The 22,795-nt window shown below is 51.2% G+C and overlaps 2 protein-coding genes across 4 annotated transcripts; both read left to right on the top strand.

Moving 5' to 3' along the window:
* The first annotated feature begins 1,101 nt into the window (after nucleotides 1-1,101).
* LRRC23 (leucine rich repeat containing 23) lies at nucleotides 1,102-8,715 on the top strand. 3 transcript variants are annotated; one of them, XM_072337540.1, is made up of 7 exons: nucleotides 1,236-1,485; nucleotides 1,572-1,684; nucleotides 2,517-2,770; nucleotides 2,861-2,988; nucleotides 7,345-7,481; nucleotides 7,937-8,159; nucleotides 8,395-8,715. In XM_072337540.1, exons 1-6 carry the CDS (start codon nucleotides 1,360-1,362, stop codon nucleotides 8,109-8,111), a joined length of 933 nt encoding a protein of 310 aa, XP_072193641.1. In that variant the 5' UTR covers nucleotides 1,236-1,359; the 3' UTR covers nucleotides 8,112-8,159; nucleotides 8,395-8,715. The 3 variants fall into 3 exon arrangements, with proteins under 3 accessions (XP_072193649.1, XP_072193641.1, XP_072193633.1); XM_072337548.1 differs by having other exon boundaries at nucleotides 1,102-1,485; nucleotides 2,517-2,988; nucleotides 8,395-8,517; XM_072337532.1 differs by having other exon boundaries at nucleotides 7,937-8,708.
* Nucleotides 8,716-8,782: 67 nt separating this feature from the next.
* On the top strand, nucleotides 8,783-18,063 carry ENO2 (enolase 2). Its single transcript, XM_072337518.1, has 12 exons — nucleotides 8,783-9,054; nucleotides 11,840-11,931; nucleotides 12,814-12,909; nucleotides 13,178-13,236; nucleotides 14,263-14,332; nucleotides 14,473-14,606; nucleotides 15,415-15,637; nucleotides 15,890-16,087; nucleotides 16,200-16,401; nucleotides 16,589-16,697; nucleotides 16,828-16,886; nucleotides 17,142-18,063. The coding sequence occupies exons 2-12, from the start codon at nucleotides 11,847-11,849 to the stop codon at nucleotides 17,209-17,211; spliced, it is 1,305 nt and encodes a 434-aa protein (XP_072193619.1). The 5' UTR covers nucleotides 8,783-9,054; nucleotides 11,840-11,846; the 3' UTR covers nucleotides 17,212-18,063.
* The last annotated feature ends 4,732 nt before the right edge of the window (nucleotides 18,064-22,795 follow it).

Below are 22,795 nucleotides of genomic sequence, written 5' to 3'. Positions count from 1 at the left end.
CATGTAATTTCTCACTATAGTTCTCAGCCAGCACATTGCATGGAGAACCTTTATTTAACGTTGCAGTTCCTCTTTGGTTCTATGATGATTAACACACTGTCGTCAGTAGCTGCAGGTGTACCTGGCTGTCCCACTAATGGGTGGATCTTCCTGCCTGTGTCACTGTGCTGGTGGCTGCTGGCTAGGTGAGCCTGCACAAGTGTGAGCAATGGCTGCAGTCTGGTGTGGGGCAAGCTGGTGAAACTGCTGCTTTGAGGTAGTAATAATCCTAAATTAGTTGGTGAGGCTGCTTGGCCAGGGAGTCCCATCAGGTAGGAAAGTTAGCCTGAGGAGAAAAGGAGGGTGTGCTGGTGGAGATAGGGCATGGAGTGGCTAGGTGCCTGGAGAGAGGTGCGCAGAAAAAATGTTAAAGCAGTGGGAGGAAAGAGATCCTAACATTTGCAGCTTCTGCGAGCAAAACTGTTTGAAAGGCTTCTGGGGTGTGGCCTTGGTTTGGTCCTACATGGCATGGTCAGAGCAGCAGTGACTTGCTGAGATGGGGCTGGATGGGCCCTGGCTGTAGCCCTGCTACCAGCTCTGCTGTCCAGCCCTGCCTGGATAGCAACTCAGCAAGGGACTGGGAGAGTGACCTACATAGGGAGAACAGATGGGAGACGTGCATCACACTTGCTGTATTCAGAATAGAATAAAAGCGCAGAACCGTTCATTTAATGAGGAACAAAGCGGGCAATAATCCCAGCATCAGCAGCAACCCTGCACTGTGGCTTTCTTATTTTTGTCAGCTTACTGGCAGGAAGGGCCGTATCTCCGTGGAGGGGGATCACTGCCAGCTCCTCACCCTGTGAGATCTGTAGGGATCGGATCTTAACAGTGCTGCCGCTAAGGCCAATGCGCCGAGATACCCCGATGAGGCCGCCGCAGCGCTGCGCCCAGGCCGGGAGCCAGTAAGCGATGGCACTCCCAGCACACGCTCACATCACATGCGCCTATAAACGCGGACGGCTGACATGCAGCCCCGCACAGCGCGCACACTCACGCCGTGCCAGCGGCCTCACCCCCCGTCCCTCAGGCTGGGCCTCATCCATCTGAGACCCGAGGCGGCCGCTGGCACAACTACTCCCCGAAGCCCCCCCGGCTTGCCCCGGACCCCCAGTCCTACAGCGGTTCCGATACCGACTCGGCACGAACACGAACACAATCCGGAACACACGGGAACTGCGGAGGCGGGTCCGCCGCTGCCCATCAGCGCGGCGGTGTGGGAGCGGCGCCGGGGCCCGCCCCCGTTTCCATGGCAGCGGCGCGGCCCGGCGGGCACAGGGCCCTGTGAGGCCTGGCTGCCGTCGGGAGCGGGTCGAAGAGATGGAGGGCGGGGGGCTGAGCGAGGAGGAGGAGGAGTCAGTCGGTCAAGACGTGGGGGAGGATGAGGAGGAAGGGGAGAGAGAGGAGGAGAAGCAGGGAGAAGAAGAGCAGGAGGAGGAGAAGCAGGTGAGAAGGCGGGCGGGGGCCGCTGGCCTTGAACCCCCCACCTCCCCCCATCCGCCATTTCACCTCTGTTATGCTCTCTCCCTCAGGTGCTGGTTGCATGTCCCCTGACGGAGGAGATGATGAAGGAGGGCCTCTCCCTCCTCTGCAAAATTGGCAATGGCCTGGCACACGCCTATGTGAAGTTTGAAGCCAAGTATAAGTGAGTGTGCAACACATGTGCAGGAAAAGGGATCCTCCTCCTCACGAGTCTGTGTAGCCACCAAGTGGCTGCATGGCTGCACCTAAGGCCACCAGTGACTAGACTGTGGGGCAGGAGTGTCACCGGGCACATTCTTTACCTGCCTTGCTTCCAGGCTGTACTCAGCTTGCCTGCTGTCAGCCCTGAGCTGGGCACTGCTGCCACTGTAGCCAGACACATGTGGGGCACAATAGTGACCCCTAGGCTCGAGGGAGACTGTCAGCTGCTCTGGACTGTGATCTCCTAAGGGGACCTGAGCAGAAAACCCTCACTACAAACAGTCCAAGAAACATCCATTAAGCATCTCTGCATATAATTGATTAACATACACATTTAAAAGTATAATGCCACAATTGCCATGAGACAGTTTGGAGCCCCAGCCCCATGAGAACACCCAAAGAACTCTAGACGTAGCAGGCCTCACAAGGTAAGGCCAGTCTAGGTGACTACTGGCTTTTTCCTACTAGTAAAGTCTAATGACTTACACACAGCCTTGGATTGCCCTACCCCTCCAGGCTTGCTTTCTTTCTACTCTCGTTCTTCCCTCTCCTGACAGCTACAGTTCAATGGGAAGAAATACTGTCTGTGCCAGGAAGGAAGGTCCATTCGTTGGCATTCAGCCTTGCTTACAGCATCTTTGGCCTGTCCCTACTGCCTGCCTTTATCCTCCTCCACATAAGGCTTAATAGGACAGCAGGGAGATGGGAGAAGGGGCCTTCCTTCCCACCATAGTGAGAAGCAAACTGAAGGCTGGTAGCAGGGGAGGAAGTGAGAGGTGTTTTCCCTTCCACAGGGACTTGACAGACATCAGCCTCCTTGAGTGCTTCATTCATCTGCGGTATGTGGATTTGTCAGAGAACAAGCTGCAGGATTTGTCTCCATTGAGCAGCCTAACCCACCTGCTTTGGTTGAAAGTGGATGGGAATCTACTTACCAGTGCGCACATGCAGGAACTTCCCTACCTCCAGGTCATCAGCTTTGCTCACAACCACATCAAGAATATGGAGGGCATTACTCATCCGCACTTAGCCAGCCTCAGCCTTAAAGGTGGTACAGACTACTCTCTCATTGTTGTGCACATAGAAAACTCTTTGAGTGGTTTTAACTCTCATTATTTCTCCATCCTCTGGCACTCAGGAAATAAAATCCAGACAATACTGGGTCTGAGTCAAGCATTGTATAGCCTGCGTATCCTGGAGCTGCGAGGAAACAAGCTAGAGAGTACAGCAGGGCTTCATCTTCCCAAGCTCAAGAGCCTCTATCTGGTAAGGGATCAGCCAGCTTGGGAAGTGGGGCTGAGATGCTGCAGAGGTTGGCATCTTCAGTCAGCGGGAGGAGGGAAGACACTGTCCCATTCCAAACATCATGGTGCACATGCTAGCCTATTCAGTTCAATCTTCACAGCCTGAAAGGAACTGATTTCAGAGAGCTAAAAAGGTAAAGGTCTCTCCTTTGAGATAGATCCTTCTATGATGTCTGTTCAAATAGTGCATGGGCAGTAGCAGCTGACCAGTAATTGTTCTGCAGAGAGCAGGGAGATTGGCATTGTTTGGTGTGTTGCATTCTCCCTTTGCAGGCACCTAAGGGAGAGCAGAGTTCTCTCCCTGTCAGCATTAGGCAAGGTCACACTCCGTGTCTCCCAGGAACGTGAAGGTCAGTGGGGAAAGCAGTAAGTGTTCTCTGGATGACACATAGGAAGGTGATCACAGAACATAGACTGCTTTGGGTTGGAAGGGACCTTTAAGATCTTCTAGTTCCAACTTCTCTACTGTAGATAGGGACACCTTGCACTAGACCAGGTTGCTCAAAGACCTTTCATGCCTGGCCTTGAACACCTCTAGGGAGGGGGCATCCACAGCCTCCCTGGGCAACCTGTTCCAGTGTCTCATCACCCTCACAGTAAGGAATTTCTTCCTTGTATCTAGTCTAAATCTACCTTCTTCCAGTTTAAAGCCATTTCCCCTCATCCTGGCGCTACCTGCCCTTCTAAAAAGTCTCTTCTGAGCTTTCCTGTAGGCCCCCTTCAGATACTGTAAGCCTGCTATTAGGTCCCCTTGAAACCTTTTCTTCTCCAGGCTGAAGAGCCCCATCTCTCAGCCTGTCCTCATAGAGAAGGTGCTCCAGCCCTCCAGGCCCACTTCTCAGTTAATAATAATATGAAATAACTTTATGCCTATTCAGTCTACACTTCTATATGTACAGTTTCCTATTTGAGGTCTCTATCTAACCCAATACCTATAGCCAGCAGCTCTTTCTCTTCTCTGATGGGCCTGAGTTTGGGTATAGCAGCACAGAGATATGATCCACATCTTGGGCTGCCAAAAAAGAAACTGATTGAATATCTCAGTGAAACTAAGAAGAAGCAATTTTCTTCTACTGTAAACAGTTGCTTTAGGGAACATTTACCGCTTGAGACACAAATGAAGATAGTATGTTGGCTTACTCCCATGAATCACACAGTACTACAGCTTGCAAAGACTTGATAGTGGTCCCAAGTCATTACCTCTGAAAAAGCAATTAGAGATGATAAAAGGTTTTGAAAAGCTACAGGGTTTCTTTTCATCAGTACTCCCTGGCAGAAAGCACTGCGGAGATTGCTAGCTGAGGTTGTCTGCTGTTCTCTGATGTAAAGCTGAAGTCTTAGAACTGTGGGTGCTGGAAGAAGGGATGAGGTGGCTATGTCACTGGGTACAATATAGAAATTCTGAGTGAGACAAGTCATGTTAGCAGGAGTTAAACAACAGTAACACCTGTATTTAAAGTGGGAGACATAATCGAAGAATTCCTGAGCCACGCATCTGAAGCAGGCAAACTGTAGGACGAGATTCTTCAAACTACAACAACCGACTGGAATGTTGTGGGCTTGAATTTGTTTCCCATGTTCACCTGCTTATCAAATCATTCTGGAGGGGGATGTCTCTGGTACTCCTTTGCTCTCTGTAGAAACATGTTGGTGTTACATGGTCCATAGGTAGATAAAGCTGATGTTGCAAGGGCAGGGTTCAGCGCACCTATCAAATAGGAATTCAAAGGTCAGCTTAAAGTAACCGAATCAAATTTGGTTAATATATGACATAGTTTCAGCATTCACAAAGTTCTGCCCACCAGCAGGAAAACTAGAGGCTGATTGTGAACCACGTGGTGCTTCAGTCAGCATCCATTTTAGGTTCGCTGCTGTGCGAAGGGTAGGTCTGTGTTATTTCATTGTGCAGTACTGCTGACAAAGGCTAGCTACAGCACAGGCAACATATTGTATTAGCTTCCACTAAGAAATGATGGCTTCATGTGTATGTGAGGAATTGTTATAGAAGGTGGTGATGATGTGATCGTTCAAATCAGTTCTGCATCATCCTGTTAGCACTTGCATGGCTGGATCCTTTCAAACTGTTTGCGCTGCTGTAATGGAGCAAGTGGGAGTGATAGTAGGTTGCTACTCATTTCACAGACTAGTGGTCTGTGAGCTCCCCACCCTGATTCCATCATCAGCTCCTGATTTCCTCTGAAGCGAGGTTTACAAATCCGTCCTGGCTTTTTTAGTTTGTTTACAGGACCTTTGCTAAATCTGACTTTCCCCTTTTTCTCAGCGTTACCCTCTTGGCCCAGTTCCTTCAGAGTCTCCTTTGCCCAGTTTCCACCAAAGTCTTCATTTTCTACAAAATATTCTTTCCATAAGTGATCCTCCTCTAAACTGCTCTCCTATCCTACCAGCTGAGGCTGTTCCCCTTTCATTAGATTTGGGCATTGACTACATCACTGCTTGGGTAACAAAAAAGGAACAGAGAGCTCAGTGGCACTGTTGTGGGTTAGCCTAGCAGGAAGCTAAGCACCACACAGCCTATTGCTCACTCTTCCTCCCTGGTAGGATGGGGGAAAAGAGTAAAACTTGTGGGTTTAGGTAACAATAGTTTTATAGGATGGACCAGGGAATGAAAAAAAAACCACAAAGAAAGTGTTGCATAATACAACATAATACAACTGCTCACCACCCCCTGATCAGTGCTCAGCCAGTTCCTGAGCAACAGGAGCACATCCTGGCCAACTCCTCTAGTGAGTGTGATGCCAAATGGTAGATATCCCTTTAGCCAGTTTGGGACTGTCCTGGTTCTGTCTCCTCACAGCTCCTTGTGCCTCTCAGACTCCTTGCTGGTAGGACAGTGTGAGAAGCTGAGATGTCTCTGCGCAGCACTGCTCAGCAACAATTAAAACATTGGAGTGTTATCAACATTATCCTCATCTTCAATTCAAAACATGGCACAGTGATAGCTACTATGGAGAATGCTAGCACTATCTCAGTTGAACCTAGGATAGGAGCCTCCCTCCCTGTGTCCTGTTCACGTATCTGCATCCTTCGGAACTACAACCCTAAGCCACAGTCACAAGTGAAGTTCTGCTTATCTCTGGGTTGAAAGATGTGGTAGAGATAATGTAATTGTCAGGGATTTTGCAAATTTGGCTGCACAAGACCATGAGCAATCAGATCCAGCTTTGGTGCTAGCACTGCTGTTAGTCCAGAGATGGACAGCTATTGAGTGCTATTTTCTAGTCAAAATTGTACTGTGAAACCAGGAGTGAATTTAAGACCTCTGTGTTTCCCCATCTCACAACAGTACACACCAAAGTGAATGAAACTGATGGGGAATTTTGGACTGGTAAGATATTCTTCCTGCCCTGAGATTGTCAATTTTTAAAATGCATTTATTTATTTGTTTGTTTATTGCAAGAAAGTGTACTTATGGATAGCTAATAATACTGTGCTAAGAAGCACTTAAACCAGCTGTCAAGCCCTGCTTTTCTGAAACCTCTGTCAGGATCACGCAGCCTGCTTCTGCTCGTACACTTCTTCATAGTAGATTTCTCCCATAAAAGAAGCAGCTAAACTAGAAGTTCGCTGGACTCTGTGACTGAGAGGAGCAGATAATTATCCTTTAAATACAGTTCATTTAGGTCTTTGCTTTCTGTTCTGCATTATCACGCTTTGAGGCCTTAGAGGCTCAGATTAGGCACTGCTGTGGAAGGGGCGTTTTGCTGGAAGTACCGCAGGTGGCTCAGTAGTGCATGCTCTGGTAAATCTGAATCACGGCATGTTTGCATCCCAGCATAACTAGGGGCTGTGTTGGAATTACTCATCTGGGGTGCTCATGTCCCAGTCACTAATTGATGCTGCAGGGAACTTTTTCAGCAGGCATTTGGTTCTTGGTTTTCTTAGTAAGGCTCTGAGCAACCTGATGTGTGTAGCATTGGAGTTAGCCTGGTTGTAAGCAGGGTGCTGCATGGAGACTTCCAAAGGTCCTTTCCCATCTAACTCTTTGTGAGTGTAACCAGCAGCCTGATCAAGTACAAGTGAGAGCTGCAGACGTGTTCTCAAGGTATTCTGTCCTCTATCTCTAAGATTCCAGTACAATTTCTGGTTTGGCTTCTGGCCATACTGTCACTGCCAGGAAGGCTCCCTACACTGTTGTGTATGTATGATGCCCTGCTTCGGAGAAGGTTGCTTAGCAGTGGTAGGAAGCCTGAAGAGTAGAAAGAGCTTAACAGACCAGAAATAACTGCTATTTCCTTTGCCATGTGTGCCTTTTTTTTTTTTTTTTTTTTTAATTCTCACTTCCTACATCCCTGCTTAGGCCCAGAATACCATTAGGAGCCTTGAAGGCCTTGAGGCACTAGAGCAGTTGTCAACCCTGCACCTGCGCGATAATGAGCTTGAGACCCTGGATGGATTCTCTAGCAGCATGAAGTGCCTGCAGTACCTCAACTTACGGTGGGTCCTCCCTGCTTTGTGTCAGGACTAAACAGCAGTTAATCAGGCTGTGCTCCTATTTACATCTTTAGGATTTTCTGTTTTCTCTAGAAGCTGGAGACCTGATGGGTACGGGTTGGGTTCATCTTTACTGCTTTTGACTTGTGTTCAGGGCTCAGTTTTCTACCAGTTCCCCACCCAGGACTTTTCCAAGCTTCTCGGTAAAGTTCTGTCTCTCCAGTTGCTCTCAGACTCCACACCACACTTTTAAAATCTTGCTGTTGCTCTTTTTTCCATCCCCTTCTGCTGCTTCTCTGTGTCCTGGCCATGACCACCAGAGTCCTTTTCTTCCAAGCACTTGCTGTACAGGGGGATGGCATTGTCAGACAGTTCAATGCACTGAACACAAAGAAATCTTTATTGTTATGACTTATATAGATCTCTTTCTCCTGCACACTGTGCTGGCTTTTCTTTAGGAACAATGGGATCAGTAGCTTGCAGGAAGTGGCAAAACTGCAGGTGCTCCCCATGCTGCAGGCCCTGGTGCTGATGGACAATCCATGCTCTGATGATACAAACTACCAGCAGGAGGTCCTGGTTCAGCTGCCACACCTGAAGCGTCTCGACAAGGAACCAGTTGAGCAAAATTAGTGTGCAGAGGCAAATGAAATCCATTAGAAAAGGCAGAAAGAAGAAAAGGTATGAACAAGAATGTGAGAGACATAAGATCAGATGTGCCGTTTAGCCCCTCCTCCTGTGGATTGCATGATGAAATAGCTGAGGGAGGTCAGTCCCAAGGGCAGAGCAGCCTGCAACAGAAAAAAGGCTTCACAGCCTGATCACCATCCCTGGTCCCGGCAGCAAAAGTGAGAGGTGAAAGAGGAAAAGAAGTCAGGCATGGAGTCATTTAAGTTCTCCCTCTTTCCTTCTTCAGGAAATGGAGGTATCTCTTCAGGGTGATGTGACCAAGTGACCACCGGTTCAAATCCCTGTTCCCTGTGAAGATTTGGGGATGCATCTTTCCATGTGCAAAGCAAGATCTATATGTATGAGGTTCACCTCATTTTGCCTGAAGAAGAGAGGAGTGTCCTGGATGCTGCCTTCAGTTACCGCAGTGTTTTTACAGTCTCTGCACGTACATACTCAAAGTAGTCCCAAGAGGGAAAAGGGGGGTTACAAACTGTGTGCTTTGATTTATGGCTCACAGAAATTCTACGTGATTTTCTTATTTGGATAAAAATATGTAATGAGCCTGGAGTGTCTGGAATTGTTTATCCTGCCCACCCACTCCTATTCCCTAGCTCTCTCGCCCTCATCTGTCTGTGTCTGTCCCCTGCCTGTCTCTCTCTCTTTCTCTCTCCATCCTCTACGTGCTGTTTGCAAAGCTTTGCTAAATCCTGACTCATCGCAGCTTTGGGTCACATGCTGTTGTCCCGGCCCTATCAGGGGCGTCTCCATCCTGCTGCTGCCGCCGCCGCCGTTGGCTTAGAGGACACATCATCTCCCCTTGAGGTCCTGCATCCCTTCTCAGCTCCGTCCTCTCTCCTCTCTACCAGCACTTTCTCAGTCTCTCGTTCACCCCTGCTCTAGGAAGGTAAGTGTCCCCCCCCGTGTCTAGCCGCCCCCCCCTCCCCCTCACTGCATGCGTGCCTCTGCTCCCCACTCCGTGCCCTCCAAACCCTACACGCACTTGTGTCCCTGTAGAAAAGGAACGTTGTGAGCGGCATTAGCTATTAAACTCCTCTCACTTCCTCCACCTGCTCCTCCCACCCCTTTCTCCTCACCCCCACCCTTCTCACTTTTCTTTCATGTTTTAATTTCAGGTACTCCCTCTTTCCCAGTCCCCGGCAAGCATCATTTCAGATACGAGTCTAGGGAATTTCAAAAGGGTGGGGTGGGGGGGCAGCCGACAAGCATAGGGTGCCGCTTCCAAGGGCACTGCGGGGAGACGCTGTGATGGAGCTTTACCTGGGGGAGGCGACTGGCAGTAGTGTGAGGTAAAGCTCACTGGATATTGCTGTGGAAAGGACCCAACCTCAGAGCAGACCTCTCCCAAACTACTGTGTCGACGCAAACACGAGAGCGCAGCCTAGTCCCAGGGAGGAGGGAGGAGGAGGAGGAGAGATGTTTTCTTATCACCGCCCCACACCGCACAGGGTGAGGGGGGGGCAGCAGGGAGAGGAGGTGACAGTCAAGCGAGCGAGAGCTGCATCAGCCACGACACTGCAGCAGTGCGGGCTTCCTTGGGAGCAGTGCCTAGCCGGGGGGGTGGCAGCTGCACTGGGTTCCCTGCGTGCGGGACTGCTGGCTGTGCCTCGGGGAAAGGTCTCTGCAGCGCTGGCCTGCTAGGAAGGCAGGGGGGATTGCTGCAGGGGGGATTGCTGCAGCGGGGTCAGGCAGTGCCCTGGTGGTTTGCGCCGCATGCAGCCGTGCCCGTGGGAGGCACTGCAGCAGCGCCATGCCACGGTGCCCTGCTCAGTTCCTGCTTGAGCGAGGCAGCCCAGCCTTCAGCCTAGCTGCTCTTCTCACTGTGTCAATGGGTTTCCGACTATGGCTCTGTCTCAATCCCTTATCCCAGCTTATCTGCCTCTGACCTGCTTTCAGGACAGTGCAGCTGATGCTGGGGATTTCAGAGTGGTTCAGCAAAGGCCAAGCAAAGGGGGATGCGGGGAAGCCACAGAAGTGGAGAAAAGGGTGTCGAGAACTAAAAAGGAATGAAAAGATCTAGTAAATGGTGGGATGGAGCCAGTTAGGTTGGATTCGGTCTTGTCTTTTGGCATCCTTGGAGCTGGCTCAAACAGGGGTAGGTGAATGTAAGCAGAGGGATGTAACCAGGGCCAGCGTGATCACGTAAGCACTGCATCTGGCACCGGTCTTGTCAGACCCCCGTTGTGCCGCAGGTCATTTTAATAGGGGCATGGCCAGGGCACTGTTGTGAAGAAGCTCACAGCTGTGCAGGCATGGCTCTGGAGGAAGCTCCTGCAGTGCGGGCCAGATGGCATGAGGAGTGCTGCCAGTGCGGCTGAGGGAGATCCCAGCCCAGATGGGCACTGTGGAGGGCCCTGCCTAGGTTCCAAAGAGCCCTGGTTTCCCCACATTGAACATCTCCAGCATTGCAAGCTTTTGCTGAAACTTCAGAACAGTGTGATTTCCCCACGCCCTGTGATTTCCCAGAGGCTGTGGGACTGGGAACTGACACTAGCTTCCCCAGCCTGTTTCTTAGCCCTGCTCTTTGCCATGATACCCTATTTGCAGCACCCTCCCCCCCAACAAACACAGGTGTGCTGAGAGCCCATGTCAGCTCTCAGATCTCTCAGATATCTCAGCTCTCTTGCCTACAGACCAAGGCATGATTCTGCCCAGAATAAACACCGACTGTGCCATGCTTGCCCCTGGACCTGGACTCCAAGCTGCATTTTGTGTGGTTCCAGCTCTGCTCTGTTTTGAATGAATAAGCTGGGGAGCCAGGGCAGAAAGCCCAGTGAGGCAGGGGTGGCAGTCACAGGCAGTCAGCAGATGCTGCCCGCTCCCAGCAAGCCTGCTCCCTTCGCTGCACTGCCCCACTGCATGCTGGTGGAGGCAGGGAGACTTGCAAGGCCGGCTAGGGAAAGCAGGAAGGTGGGGGGAGGGCAGACCTTTTCTGGAGAGCCTAGGGAACAAATTTCAGCAAAAAATGCCTCTTCCAAACTGCTCTCCTCAACCACAAGCCTGTTTCCCAGCGCAGGTTTCACTGAATGCATCCAAAATGCCAGATCTCCTCACATGCCCCTGTCAGAGATGCCTCAAGGTCTTCCGTGCCTACATTCCTCTGGTGTTCTGGAGCCGTGAGCTGGGGTCAGCCTCAGCATCCTGGTTTGCCCAGCTTCTGTCACTTGCTCTGTCTCAGCTCGGCTGGCCCAGTCCCTGGCATGGGCTGCAGGCGCTGCCCAGGGCTCAGCAGGGATCTCTCATCCCTGAGGGTATGAAAGTTTCTGGGAGCCCTGGTGCCAGGGCACAGCTGTCTCCAGTGCCCCTGGTGCTGTTGCCCCCTGTGAGTTAGCTGTTCTGGGTAGGGGGCCCATGGCTGCCACACAGGACAGGAGAGAAAGCTCCCAATTTGTTATCTGTCGTGAAGGGATGGGGTGTCACATCAGTTTCTGAAGAGAATGTGGATAGCTTCTCACTTCCTGGGCTTTGAATCACATTTTTCATATCTCCCCTCTAGTCTAAATTTCCTCGAGTGAATTTCCTTGGAGTGTGAACTTCAGCCCCTAACATAGATCTTTATTGAGCACCCTTCTCTCTAGGCATTAGAAGGGTGAGCATCAGGTCCTGAAGGCAGCCTGAGGTCTTGCAGAACAGCTCAGAACTGAGCATGTCCTTTCCTCTCCTCTTCACAGAGTCACCATGGCAGTCGAGAGGATCCATGCCCGAGAGATCCTGGATTCTCGTGGGAACCCCACCGTGGAGGTGGACCTGTACACACACAAAGGTATGGGACGAAGATGAGTGATGAAAGTCCTGCCTTACTGAAGGGGCTGGATCTGCACAGAGCAGGGAGGATCTCCCATTGAAGGTGCTCCAGTGAGCAACCAGAGACATCAGGCCAGGGAGATAGATTTCCTGGTGTCTACCTGTGGTCCTGCGTGACACGCACAGCAACTGCTGACTGCTGTGCATCTGGCTTGCCCCATGTCTGACTGTAACAGGGACAATTAGTTTCTTTAAAGCAGACGTATTTACCTTCTTATCCTATCCACACAATGCTCTCCTGCAGCTATAGTTTCACTCCTGGGGCACATTTGGAAGTGCTTCTATGGCCACACTCTTGAGGTTGAGGGAAGATTTGTTTCTGAGATATGTGTGCAATCACATATGCACAACCGTGTGCTTTACCTGGAAGAAATGCAGCTGTGTTGGGCTGAAAGCTAGGTGGGATGAGATATGTGAGGAGTATGAGTGACCAGAGCAGGCCTCCAACCAAGCTCTTCCTCCTTCACTGAGGCAAAAATCCAGCCCTGGACAGAAGGGGAGGAAGCCTCTGACAGCTGTGAGCAGGGCTGCCTGTGGAAGGATGCAGGCACGGATACCAGGACACGGGATTTCTGCATGTCATTTATAGTTCTGGGACTGACACAGACCTCTGCATGGCTGAGATCCAGGTTTCCCAGTCTGGAAACACTTCTTTCTGTCAGACACTCTGCTATTCTGCCTCTGAGAGCTGTTCACCTCTGAGAGGACTAGCCATGAGCAGCCAGCCATTGGGGCTATCTGCTGGCAGAGGCGGGTGGCTCTGTCCTTTCCTTAAAGCACGAGGGCTTTCCTTCCTTTTAATCCTTTGCTCTACTCACACCCATGTTTTGCTGTCCAACAGGCATGTTTCGAGCAGCGGTCCCCAGCGGAGCATCCACTGGTATCTATGAAGCATTGGAGCTACGAGATAATGACAAGTCACGTTTCCTTGGAAAAGGTGGGGAGGTGTCTGCCCCACACCCTGTACCTGGGGCTGCCACACGTGGGGCTTCACCAGAGGGTACCACTCATCCACTAATGAAACATGCCCTCCATGGGACCACGCAGGCACAGACCCAGTGTCAAGTGAAATATCAGGCCTCAATCTTCCCTTCCCTGTTTCCCCTCTCTGCCTTTCTATTGGTCTTCTCCCTCCTTCTCTTCATTCTCTTCTTTGCCTCAACCTTTGTCTCTCTCCTTCTTTCTCTGTCTATTCCCTTATTTAGGGGTCCTGCAGGCCGTGGATCATATCAACAGCACTGTCGCCCCAGCTATCGTGGGCTCTGTAAGGATTTCTCTTTGTTCTTCCTTATTGAACGCTTACTCCGTTCCGTCTCTTTCCACCTGATCTCTGTTTCTGCCTTTCTTCATCTCACTGGGTTGACAGATGTAGTGCTGCTCTCTGTGAACCCAGGCACACCCCTCCTGCCTCCATGGCTGTATGCAACCGCAGGGATCTTTTCTTTGGGTGGAAAGGAGTTAACCCTACCTGGCCCTCTGCTGCATCTGTACCACCTAGCCTGTCCCCTCGTTTCTTTCTGTAGAGCTCTCTCCCTTTTTCAGATGTGCTCCTCCTCACTTAATCTCATCCACACGTCTGCATCCTCACACCCATTTGTCCTCCCCTCTCCTCCAGCATTCATAGTGTGGTGAGCAACAACTGTACCCACGCAAGGTCTGGCAGCCCCCCCCAGCACAGTCTGTGGACTTACAGAGCTGTGGTGTTACACCTGTAAGCCCTTTATGGAACCTGCTCTGAAGGGAGTTGAGCTGATGTCACGCACTGAAAGCCACACAGCTTGTGAAGAGTCTGACTGAGTCTCACCTCTGAGAACCCTCTGTAGTGGTGGGAAGCCCCCCTTGTTGTCCCTAACACTGCTGCTCCCCGGCTCACTCCCAGGAACGGCTCCATCTAGTTCACATGCACTTTCCTGGGGTTGAGCATGCACTGTTATGCCTAGCTTATCTGTAGCCATAGCACCACAAAGCTCCCTGGAAGCTGCCAAAAAGCTGGATAAATCCTCAAGTGAGTGCTATATGTTGAACTCTGCGTGGCCGGCCTGGGTTGCTGCCGCTGATCCCTTATCCAATGCGGGTGCATCTACACCGCACTGCAGTAACATCATCATGGTTACCTTACTCAACTATATACCAAGGCGCTAATTTCCAGAGCTTTGTGTGTATATATTCCCCCACAAGCTGAAAAAGGTCCGTGTACCCTCAGCTTCTCCATCAACACCTCCTTCCTCGTGTGCCAGAGCCAACGACTCTTCTCAACATCGCCTTCTCAGAAACTCTTTCTTTCCTCCAGGGCCTCTCTGTTGTAGATCAAGAGAAGATAGACAGTCTGATGCTTGAGATGGACGGCACAGAGAACAAATGTAATTTGCTATTTATTTTGGTCTGGGAAGTAAAGAGCACAGTGGGTGGAGGGAGGGTTGTGGGCTGGTCTGGGAAGGACACTTGCTGGGCAGGAGGGCAGTACCTGAGAACCTCAATGACTTCTTGGTTTTGCTCACAGCCAAGTTTGGTGCCAATGCCATCCTGGGAGTTTCACTGGCTGTGTGCAAGGCAGGAGCTGCAGAGAAGGATGTCCCCCTGTACCGGCACATTGCTGACCTGGCAGGCAACTCCGATCTCATCCTTCCTGTACCAGTAAGAACCCTCCATCCCTGACATACTAATTCAGAAGCTTCAAAAGACACCTCAAAGAGTGTGTTTGATAGAGGAGGTAGAGAAGGAAGGGATATAGGACCAAAAGACCAGCTGAATGCACTGTAAGAAGCAAACCAATGCCCAGGCTTTCTCTGGGAAGGACTCAAGACAGAATGCCTATTCCTGGAATGGTGTGTAAGGCTCTCCCCTCCTCACCTCCACAGGGGTAGAGGGGAACTGTAAAAGGCTTAGGAAAGGATAAGAGACAGATGAGTCATGGGCCAGCTTCTGTAAAAGGAAGGGCTATGTAAACTAGGAGTCATCCATGTGGAAAATAGGAGCTGAGGAGGATACAGCAGATGTTGTGGTAGGGGTTGATTGAGGATCAACCACTCACTCTTAATGCCAGAACCAGAGGGCATCATGTGAACCCTCTGAGACACAGTTCAAAACAAGGCTAGTTACACTGTGAAACTCCCTCACAAAGCATACTGTGGTGCTAACATTTTCTTGGGATTGAGGAAGAAGGTCCTAGAAGAGAAGTTGATATAGCATTGCTGAATGAACGGGTAAATGCATACAATCTCAGAGTTCTCCCAGAGGGAAACAGGTGGGAAAGTCCTCTCCAGTTGTTTACCACTATTGGAAGGAGGATCCTAGGCTGTATGTGGCTTAGTCTGACATGCTGCAGCTGATGTGTTATGTTACTCTATGGGATGTGATATATCACGAATAGACATGGTGACCCAGCTGAGAGCCTTGTCAAAATGGGTTCTTTCAGCTCTAATTCACTTGCAAACTCTTCCAGGCTTTCAATGTGATCAATGGAGGTTCCCATGCAGGCAACAAATTGGCAATGCAGGAGTTCATGATCCTACCTGTGGGAGCTGAAAGCTTCCGCGATGCCATGCGCATTGGGGCTGAAGTCTATCACAATCTCAAGAGCGTCATCAAGGAGAAGTATGGCAAGGATGCTACTAATGTGGGTGATGAAGGAGGATTTGCCCCTAACATCCTGGAAAACAGTGAAGGTGAGAGTTACACGATGGGATACTCCTGCCTGCAATGGTGTGAGCAAGGCCTTTCTGCACCAATCCTTTTGCCCCTTTGGATGTGGTCTCCACAGCCCCTCAGAGTGTTTCTGTTGTACTCTGGGCTTTGTTCTCTCACTCACTGTGCCATCAGACTCACAGTGGCTCTTGCTCACGGAGCCTTCCTAGGGAGAGTTTCTGCTGGAAGTCAGAGCTCTCCACACAGGCTGACTTCACCTCTCTCCCTTCCAGCTCTGGAGCTCCTCAAGGAAGCTATTGACAAGGCTGGCTACACAGACAAGATCGTCATTGGTATGGATGTGGCAGCCTCTGAGTTCTATCGAGATGGCAAATATGACCTTGACTTCAAGTCCCCAGATGACCCAAGCCGCTACATTTCCGCAGATGAGCTGGGTGACCTCTATCAAAGCTTTGTACGTGATTATCCAGGTGAGCCACTGTGCTTGGCAACGGTGTTGCAGACATCACAGGTGCATCTCTACCATGTTGGGGGGATGGAAAGGAAGGTAGCTTTGACTTGTCTCTTCTGTTGTCCATTCAGTGGTTTCAATTGAGGATCCCTTTGACCAAGATGACTGGGAGGCCTGGTCCAAGTTCACGGCCAATGTTGGGATTCAGATAGTGGGAGACGACCTGACAGTGACAAACCCCAAGCGCATCGAGCGAGCTGTTGAAGAGAAAGCCTGCAACTGCCTCCTGCTCAAAGTCAACCAGATTGGATCTGTCACGGAGGCCATCCAAGCGTGAGTCCACCCTGCTGCCACTGTTGTCTGAAAGAGTCGGTGGTGTACCACAGTAAGATTAAGACTCGTGTCTCTACAAGAGTGTAGGATGCTGAGGATGGGAGGAGAGGGGGGTCTGGATCTCACCCTGTGCAGGTGGTGGGGTATTAGAGTGGCAGCTGCTGAGTACGTTACTTGCTCCTTGCAGCTGTAAGTTGGCCCAGGAGAATGGCTGGGGTGTGATGGTGAGTCATCGATCTGGAGAGACCGAAGACACTTTCATTGCTGATCTGGTCGTAGGACTGTGCACTGGGCAGGTACGTGAAACCTAGGGTGTGCACAGGCTTGCAGGAAAATGGAGAGGTGAGAAGCAGCTTCTGCCTCTGGGGAAACTGGTGCAAGTCATAGGGCTGTCTTACAGTGTTTGTTTTGGGAAATCCTTTACAGATAAAGACGGGTGCCCCCTGCAGGTCTGAACGTCTGGCTAAATACAACCAGCTCATGAGGTAAGGGGCTCCGCGGGTAGGAAACAGAAGTGAGAATAGAGATTAACTAAATGGAGCAGCTCAAGGGCAGAAGGAGCTTGTGGGGAAAAATGTGAAGGCAAGGTGCAGAGGTGACAGTAGAGATCTCTGGATCCCTCCTCCTTGGCATGGTTGGGATAGCAGCACTCTCTAGCAACAGTCCTCCTGGCCGTATGTTATCCCTCCATCAGGTGCTCTGGTACGTTTTCTGACTCTTGCTGTCTCTCTCTCCTGCAGGATTGAGGAAGAGCTTGGTGATGAAGCACGCTTTGCTGGACACAACTTTCGCAACCCAAGTGTTCTTTGAATGTTGTCCACCAAGCAAAGATACCCTTCAATTCTTTCCCACATCACAGACTCTGAACCCCCCCTTCTCTTCACTGCTCCCTTTTTTGCTCTGTCTCCCCTCTCTGCCACCTGGTTTCCTCTCACCTCAGAACCCCATGAGTTCAGGTATCCCTGGCTAGATATACCCAAGCAAAGGATGAAAAAGAGATTTGCACCCTGCCCCTTGCTTTGGGATCATAAGCATTTTGTGTCTTTCGTTCTTGTGTGCATTTGAATCCCTCTGTTCACATATTAGACTATGGGAGCATGCTGCCCAGCGTGTTTACGTTGTACGCCGAAGCATGTGCAGTGAACATATGTGCGTCGGCTGGTGTGTTTGGACAAGTGTCGCACTTGTAGCTGTGTTTGAACGAGTGTCACCAGTGGCTCGCTCTCGTTGTGAGTGTGCGTAGGTGTATGTGTACTGGCCTACAGCATCGTTGTGCCCCAGGTGCATTTGTGCTGAGCCGTGGTGGGACCTAAGTGTCTCTTCCTTTCGTTTTGAGCACTGTTCTGTGCTGAGCTGTGCTTGTCAGCAGCTTAGTGTTGGGTGAAGAATTGCTTGTCACTGACTGTGTGTATGTGTGCTGTCAGTCTCCAGGTTAAGCAGCTCTGTGGGTCAGCACGTAGCACTGTGGGGCAATATATTAAAACACAGTCGTAAAAAACACACGCTCTCATTTGCTTCTCTTGACCTTTTTCTCTGTTTCCATCCCTCTTGTACTCCTTCACTCTCTCTTCTGCCCATTATGTCACCTTCTAGACAGTCAGCGCTCAGCAGAGCAACAAACTACAGAACCCTAAACTTGATTAAAATGTATTTCACACCTGAGACACTTGGCTTGGCCTCATGTTTCTCTGCACTTGTCTGTATTTGAAGAACGGGGACATTTTGCCATCAGAGCAGAAGAGGATCGTGCAGAAAGATGACCAAAGCAAGCAGAGGAATTTGGCAAGAGAAAGGCCCAGATAACCCCCCAATCTGCTTTCACAGCTGTCCCACAGTGAGACTTGTCTGTCCTGCACCCAGCTGGGGAGTACTGAGGGAAGGGCGGCTGGGAGAGTGTGAGTTCAAACCACACTGCATGAAGAACTTGTGCAAGGAATTTTAATCATGTCTGCCTCTGATCTAACAGACCCCAGGGCAGGCCACAGGCCAGATGCCCACTTGGCATCCAGTGGCCATAAAACAAAACTGCAGCTTTTGGAAGAGAAAAAGCTGCCTACATGACATCCAGTGACAGTAAACTGGAACTGCAGCTTTTGGAAGAGAAAAAAGCTATCAGTAGCCTCTTTGTGTGCTGGGACACACCGAGGTCCTGCAGAGCTCCTCATCTGACCATGCCACACCTTTCACGTTAAGTAAGGTAAAGTCTATTTGTTCAATGAGCCCTAAGCCCTCTTGACCACGTCCCAGTATGGAATTCCAAACTGAAAGCCGACGCACTTAAAAATCAACGCTGGCATTTCACTGTTACCTCTTTACTAAATGACACAGGGAAAGAGGTGCATTCATCAAGGAAAGACAAAGGCTGCGGCAGGAGAGAAAAGATGGTGGGAAGGAGAATGGTGTTGAGACGGGCTTGGTTCCGGTGGGGTCACTGCTACATACGGAGCAAATACCGGCAACGACCGATAGCCTGTGTCCCAGCCGCAAATACCTCTGTGAGTCCTGTCCCCCACCTCACTCACAAGGACGGTGAGCGCAGACCAGCACAGAGCAGCGGGACTGCCGCTGCCTTCTGGGAGCTGTAGTTCGGCTATGGCCGCGAGAAAAAGAAAGCTCCATTTTCCAGTGCCGGAGCCCTCGCCTCGCCTCAAAATGCGGGACCCCGGCAGGTAGGGGGGAGCTGTTCCTTCCCCCTCACTCCCGTAGGGGGCAGCCTTGTCTCAGCGGCTCCGCGCGGCTCGGCTCGGCCGGGTGCCGGGTGCGGGTGGGAAGGAGCTCGCCCCTCCGGGCACGGTTGCATTTTGCAGCCGCGCAGCGTTTTGCCACTCCCGCATCTGCAACGTTGGTTCATCTCAACCTTCCCGTTTGCTCCCCACTCGATCTCATTTGTCTTCTTTTTTTCTTGTTGTGGTTGTTGACGGGAGAGAACGAAGCGCAGGAGGCGGTGCGTGACCCGTTTCAATGCAGCAATACTGTCACAGCAGGGAACAGGTGTGTGCGCACCTCCGGGCGCTGTGAGAAGAATTTGTTAGCAGCTCCTGCCAGTGAGATAATGCCACGTCCCTGCGGTAGGAGGACGCGTGGAAGCCCCGAGGCGATGGGGATGCGTTGCCTCAAAGCAGTGCCTCACCTCGGTGGCTTTTCTAAGTCAGAAGAGTTCGGCTTTGACAGCCCAACGTGGAGCTGACGCCGATACGTTCGCTCGGATCACTACAAGTACACGCATGGATGCTGCTACCTCTTTGTCTATGCGGCAGACATTTGGTTACAGTTTCTTTGTGATGGAAATGCCCAAATACTTTGTTGTCCCTTACACTGGAAGAAGGACGTAAGAGATGCCGACTTCTCAGCAGCAGAGCTCCATCGTACTCGTGTTATGGGACAGCAGCTGCAGGGAGGCTGGTGGGGCTGGGCAGGGAGTTGTGTCACAGCTTCAGCATTTCTGCCAGCAACAAACACCAGTGCTGTTAGTATGAGTTTTAGGCAGCAAGGCAGGAGGGACCAACCATCTTGTGTGGACCTGCCGGAGTTTATGTCACACAAAGCCATTACCCAGGCCTAGAACAAGCACTCTGCTTTTTGATCCTTCTTGTCCAGGAGATTGCTGTCCGCTGCATGTCTGTGCTGCCAAAAAGGGAAACAAGGTTCTGTGTATTTTAACAGCCACAGTTTCATAGGATAGAGATGGGAAGGGGCGATCTAGTGGTCTCCACACCAGGCTCCCTATAGAACTAAAGCTGGCCCCAGGGGTAGATCAGCTGCTCACTGAGCATCTCCAAGGGGAGGCTGCCCAGATCTCTGGGTGCCCGTGTGGGTGCTGAGCTCTGCTATTTGTCTAGACAGAATTTCTCTTCTTGCAAATTCTGTAACCATTTCATTGTCCATCTGTTAGGAAATCTTGGCTCTGACTTTGCTATAACCTCCTGACACTCACTTTCACTCCTTTCTTCCTCTCCAATAATAGTAATAATAAAATAGCTAGGGAGAGCAATTATTCCTCCCTAATTTATGTATTTATTTATTTTCTCCTGACCAAGAGAACTATCTCCCTTATCTTCCCCTTGTATGCCATGATCTGCAGCACTTGCCACTCCCTGGTCCTCCACAGAAATATCCAGCACCTTGTTTCTTCTATAGTTCTGCAAGAAGGTTGTACTACAGCCAGCCCCCCTCACACCTGAGGCTAACATTTGTCCCCCAGCATCAGAAAACAGTGGAAGGATGCAGCCAAAGGGACTCTGGAAGGCTGCATGCTCCATCTGCCTGCTCCAAGGCAGGACCACTGACATGTCACTCATCTGTCTTCTGTTTGCACTGACCTCTCTGAGTACAGCATGGTGTTACCCAACATCAGTTCAGGTGTGATAATGACATGGAAACCTTCTTAGAATTGTGGGAATAATAAACTCAGGGTGACCAGACAGCCTGATGTTACCAATATGAGAAGAAGCAGCTGAGATTACTGAGATGGAATGTGGAGAGGCCAAAGTAATACCAGGCATTGTGGCTTCCCCTCAAGTCAGAGAAGGCTACCTTGGTGATTTAGGTACTCTTGTTTAGCATCCAGTAAGCAGGGATTTTAACAAGATCTTCCTCCTTTCTTGAATCATCCCTATAGCCTCTAAGGATCACACTCATTATGAGCTTGGGATGCAGGGCTGCCAAGCTCCTCAGGTGAGAATTTGAAATGGTGGTGACAACTGCAGCCGTGACTACCTCAACAGCAGAAAAAATGACATGTTTTACTCACCTTCCAGAGCTTTGCTGGGTGAGACACCTCTTATAGCAGCCAATGCTTAAGTTCAGGATTGTGAATGTGCCCTCTGCAATGTAACACCTCTGTGGGACAATCTATTATCATATGTTCCATACCAGTAATCAAAAACCAACCCCTCCATTCCACACGGGGAAATCATTAATGGTGAATAAAAGCACCCCAGCGTCACCGCTGACAGGGTGGAGGCTCTCAGCAAGGGTCAAGGCAAAGAGATAGGATGAGGAAAAGCATAGATGGAAAAATGAATGATGGCTGTTTGTACTGTGCTGTGCAATGGTACACTGCCTGGCAGCAGAGATGGCTTGGGAACCAGAGACACCAAGTCCAGGGGAAGCATGGGCCCGGCAGTGGCATGTTACCGCTGGGAAGAGGGTGTGGAACAAAAGCTTGCAAGAATGTTGCTGGGACATTGTTAGGGATGTTTATAAAATGCTTGGGCACAGCGGTGATTAGCACTACAGAAAAACCCACAGGGACATTATTACATCTGCATTCAGTGCCAGGTTTGGATGCTGTACAGTGAATAATGCTCGGAGCCATGTAACGGACAATAAGGAGCGCTGAACAAACACCCACTGAGAGCGACATCCAGCCTGCTCGCTGATGGACAGGAGGTCCTGCCGAGGGAAGGTTTTGTGACTGTGTATGTAAAGGCTACTCAAATGCCCCAGCAGGACTCACCCCTGTGCATACCAAGTCCCTCTCCTTGCAGCACGCAGGCTCACATGGCAGCACAGTGTTTGCTTCTGCTCACACGATTAGCCTCCTTCCGAAGTCTAAAGCTGAGAGCAGCACTCGGTCACTCCTGGCTTCTCCCTGGTGCCTACCGGCAATATACGAGCCTACCCAGAGCAGATTGCAGGGCCGTGCCGGGGTCGAGCTGTACCGGGTAACGGAATCATTTGGCTCCCCGCCTCCCCTTCCAGAAGCCTTCCTTTGCTTAAACTTTCTCAAAATGGCCATGCACGCCCTCAGTCAGCCTCAACTTTGCCAACAACGGAGCAGAGCGCGGCAGCAGCCGCCAGCCCATTTTCCTGAAGCGCAGCGGAGCCCACAGGCGGGCGGGGGGGAGAATTGTTCACATTTTTAACATTCTGGCTGAATTGGAGCCCTTTGTAACGGCACGGCGCCCGCGTCTCCTCTGCATCTTAAAGAGCATTTTTGGTGGCAACCGACGGCCCCTCCGCTCCCTCCCGATGCCTCCTGCCAGCACCACAGATCGCCCAGGCGAGGCCTGACCTTACAGAGATGGCTACCTCGCTCAGCCGAGGGGAGGAATAAGAGAACGGGGGGAAAAGCGGGGCGCTGCGGCTCCCCAGGACCGCGCAGGGAACTATCGAGGCGGCGCGCGGCGGAGCGGGGCCGCAGAGGCCCGGCCTGAGGCGGCCTCCTCCGGCGCGGGGCCGCCGGTGCCTCTCGGTCCACCGCACGAGGCTCTCCCTTTGTGCCGTTGCCTGGTAACCGCGCGGGGGATGGGAGGCCGCCGGCCCGCGCCGCATGCTGAGCGCGGCCGCCCCGCCCCGGGCCTGCCCGCCCCCCGCCGCGGGGAGTCCGCGGCCATTTCGTCTCCCGGCGCGGGGAGGCGGGGACGGGCGCGCTGGCGAGCGCGGTTCGGGG

This window comes from Excalfactoria chinensis, chromosome 1, assembly GCF_039878825.1.
Source record: "Excalfactoria chinensis isolate bCotChi1 chromosome 1, bCotChi1.hap2, whole genome shotgun sequence".
Lineage (NCBI taxonomy): Eukaryota > Metazoa > Chordata > Aves > Galliformes > Phasianidae > Excalfactoria > Excalfactoria chinensis.
The sequence above is the reverse complement of the archived record's forward strand: the minus strand, read 5'-3'. Positions and strand labels throughout refer to the sequence as shown.

What these genes read in the sequence shown, in the direction of transcription:
- LRRC23 (XM_072337548.1), top strand. Translation starts at nt 1,360, where the DNA reads ATGGAGGGCGGGGGGCTGAGCGAGGAGGAGGAGGAGTCAGTCGGTCAA. An exon ending in AGCAGGAGGAGGAGAAGCAG is followed by an intron (nt 1,486 to 1,571) that starts GTGAGAAGGCGG and finishes TCTCTCCCTCAG; the next exon opens with GTGCTGGTTGCATGTCCCCT. An exon ending in AAGTTTGAAGCCAAGTATAA is followed by an intron (nt 1,685 to 2,516) that starts GTGAGTGTGCAA and finishes TCCCTTCCACAG; the next exon opens with GGACTTGACAGACATCAGCC.
- ENO2 (XM_072337518.1), top strand. Translation starts at nt 11,847, where the DNA reads ATGGCAGTCGAGAGGATCCATGCCCGAGAGATCCTGGATTCTCGTGGG. An exon ending in GGACGGCACAGAGAACAAAT is followed by an intron (nt 14,333 to 14,472) that starts GTAATTTGCTAT and finishes TTTTGCTCACAG; the next exon opens with CCAAGTTTGGTGCCAATGCC. An exon ending in ATCTCATCCTTCCTGTACCA is followed by an intron (nt 14,607 to 15,414) that starts GTAAGAACCCTC and finishes AAACTCTTCCAG; the next exon opens with GCTTTCAATGTGATCAATGG.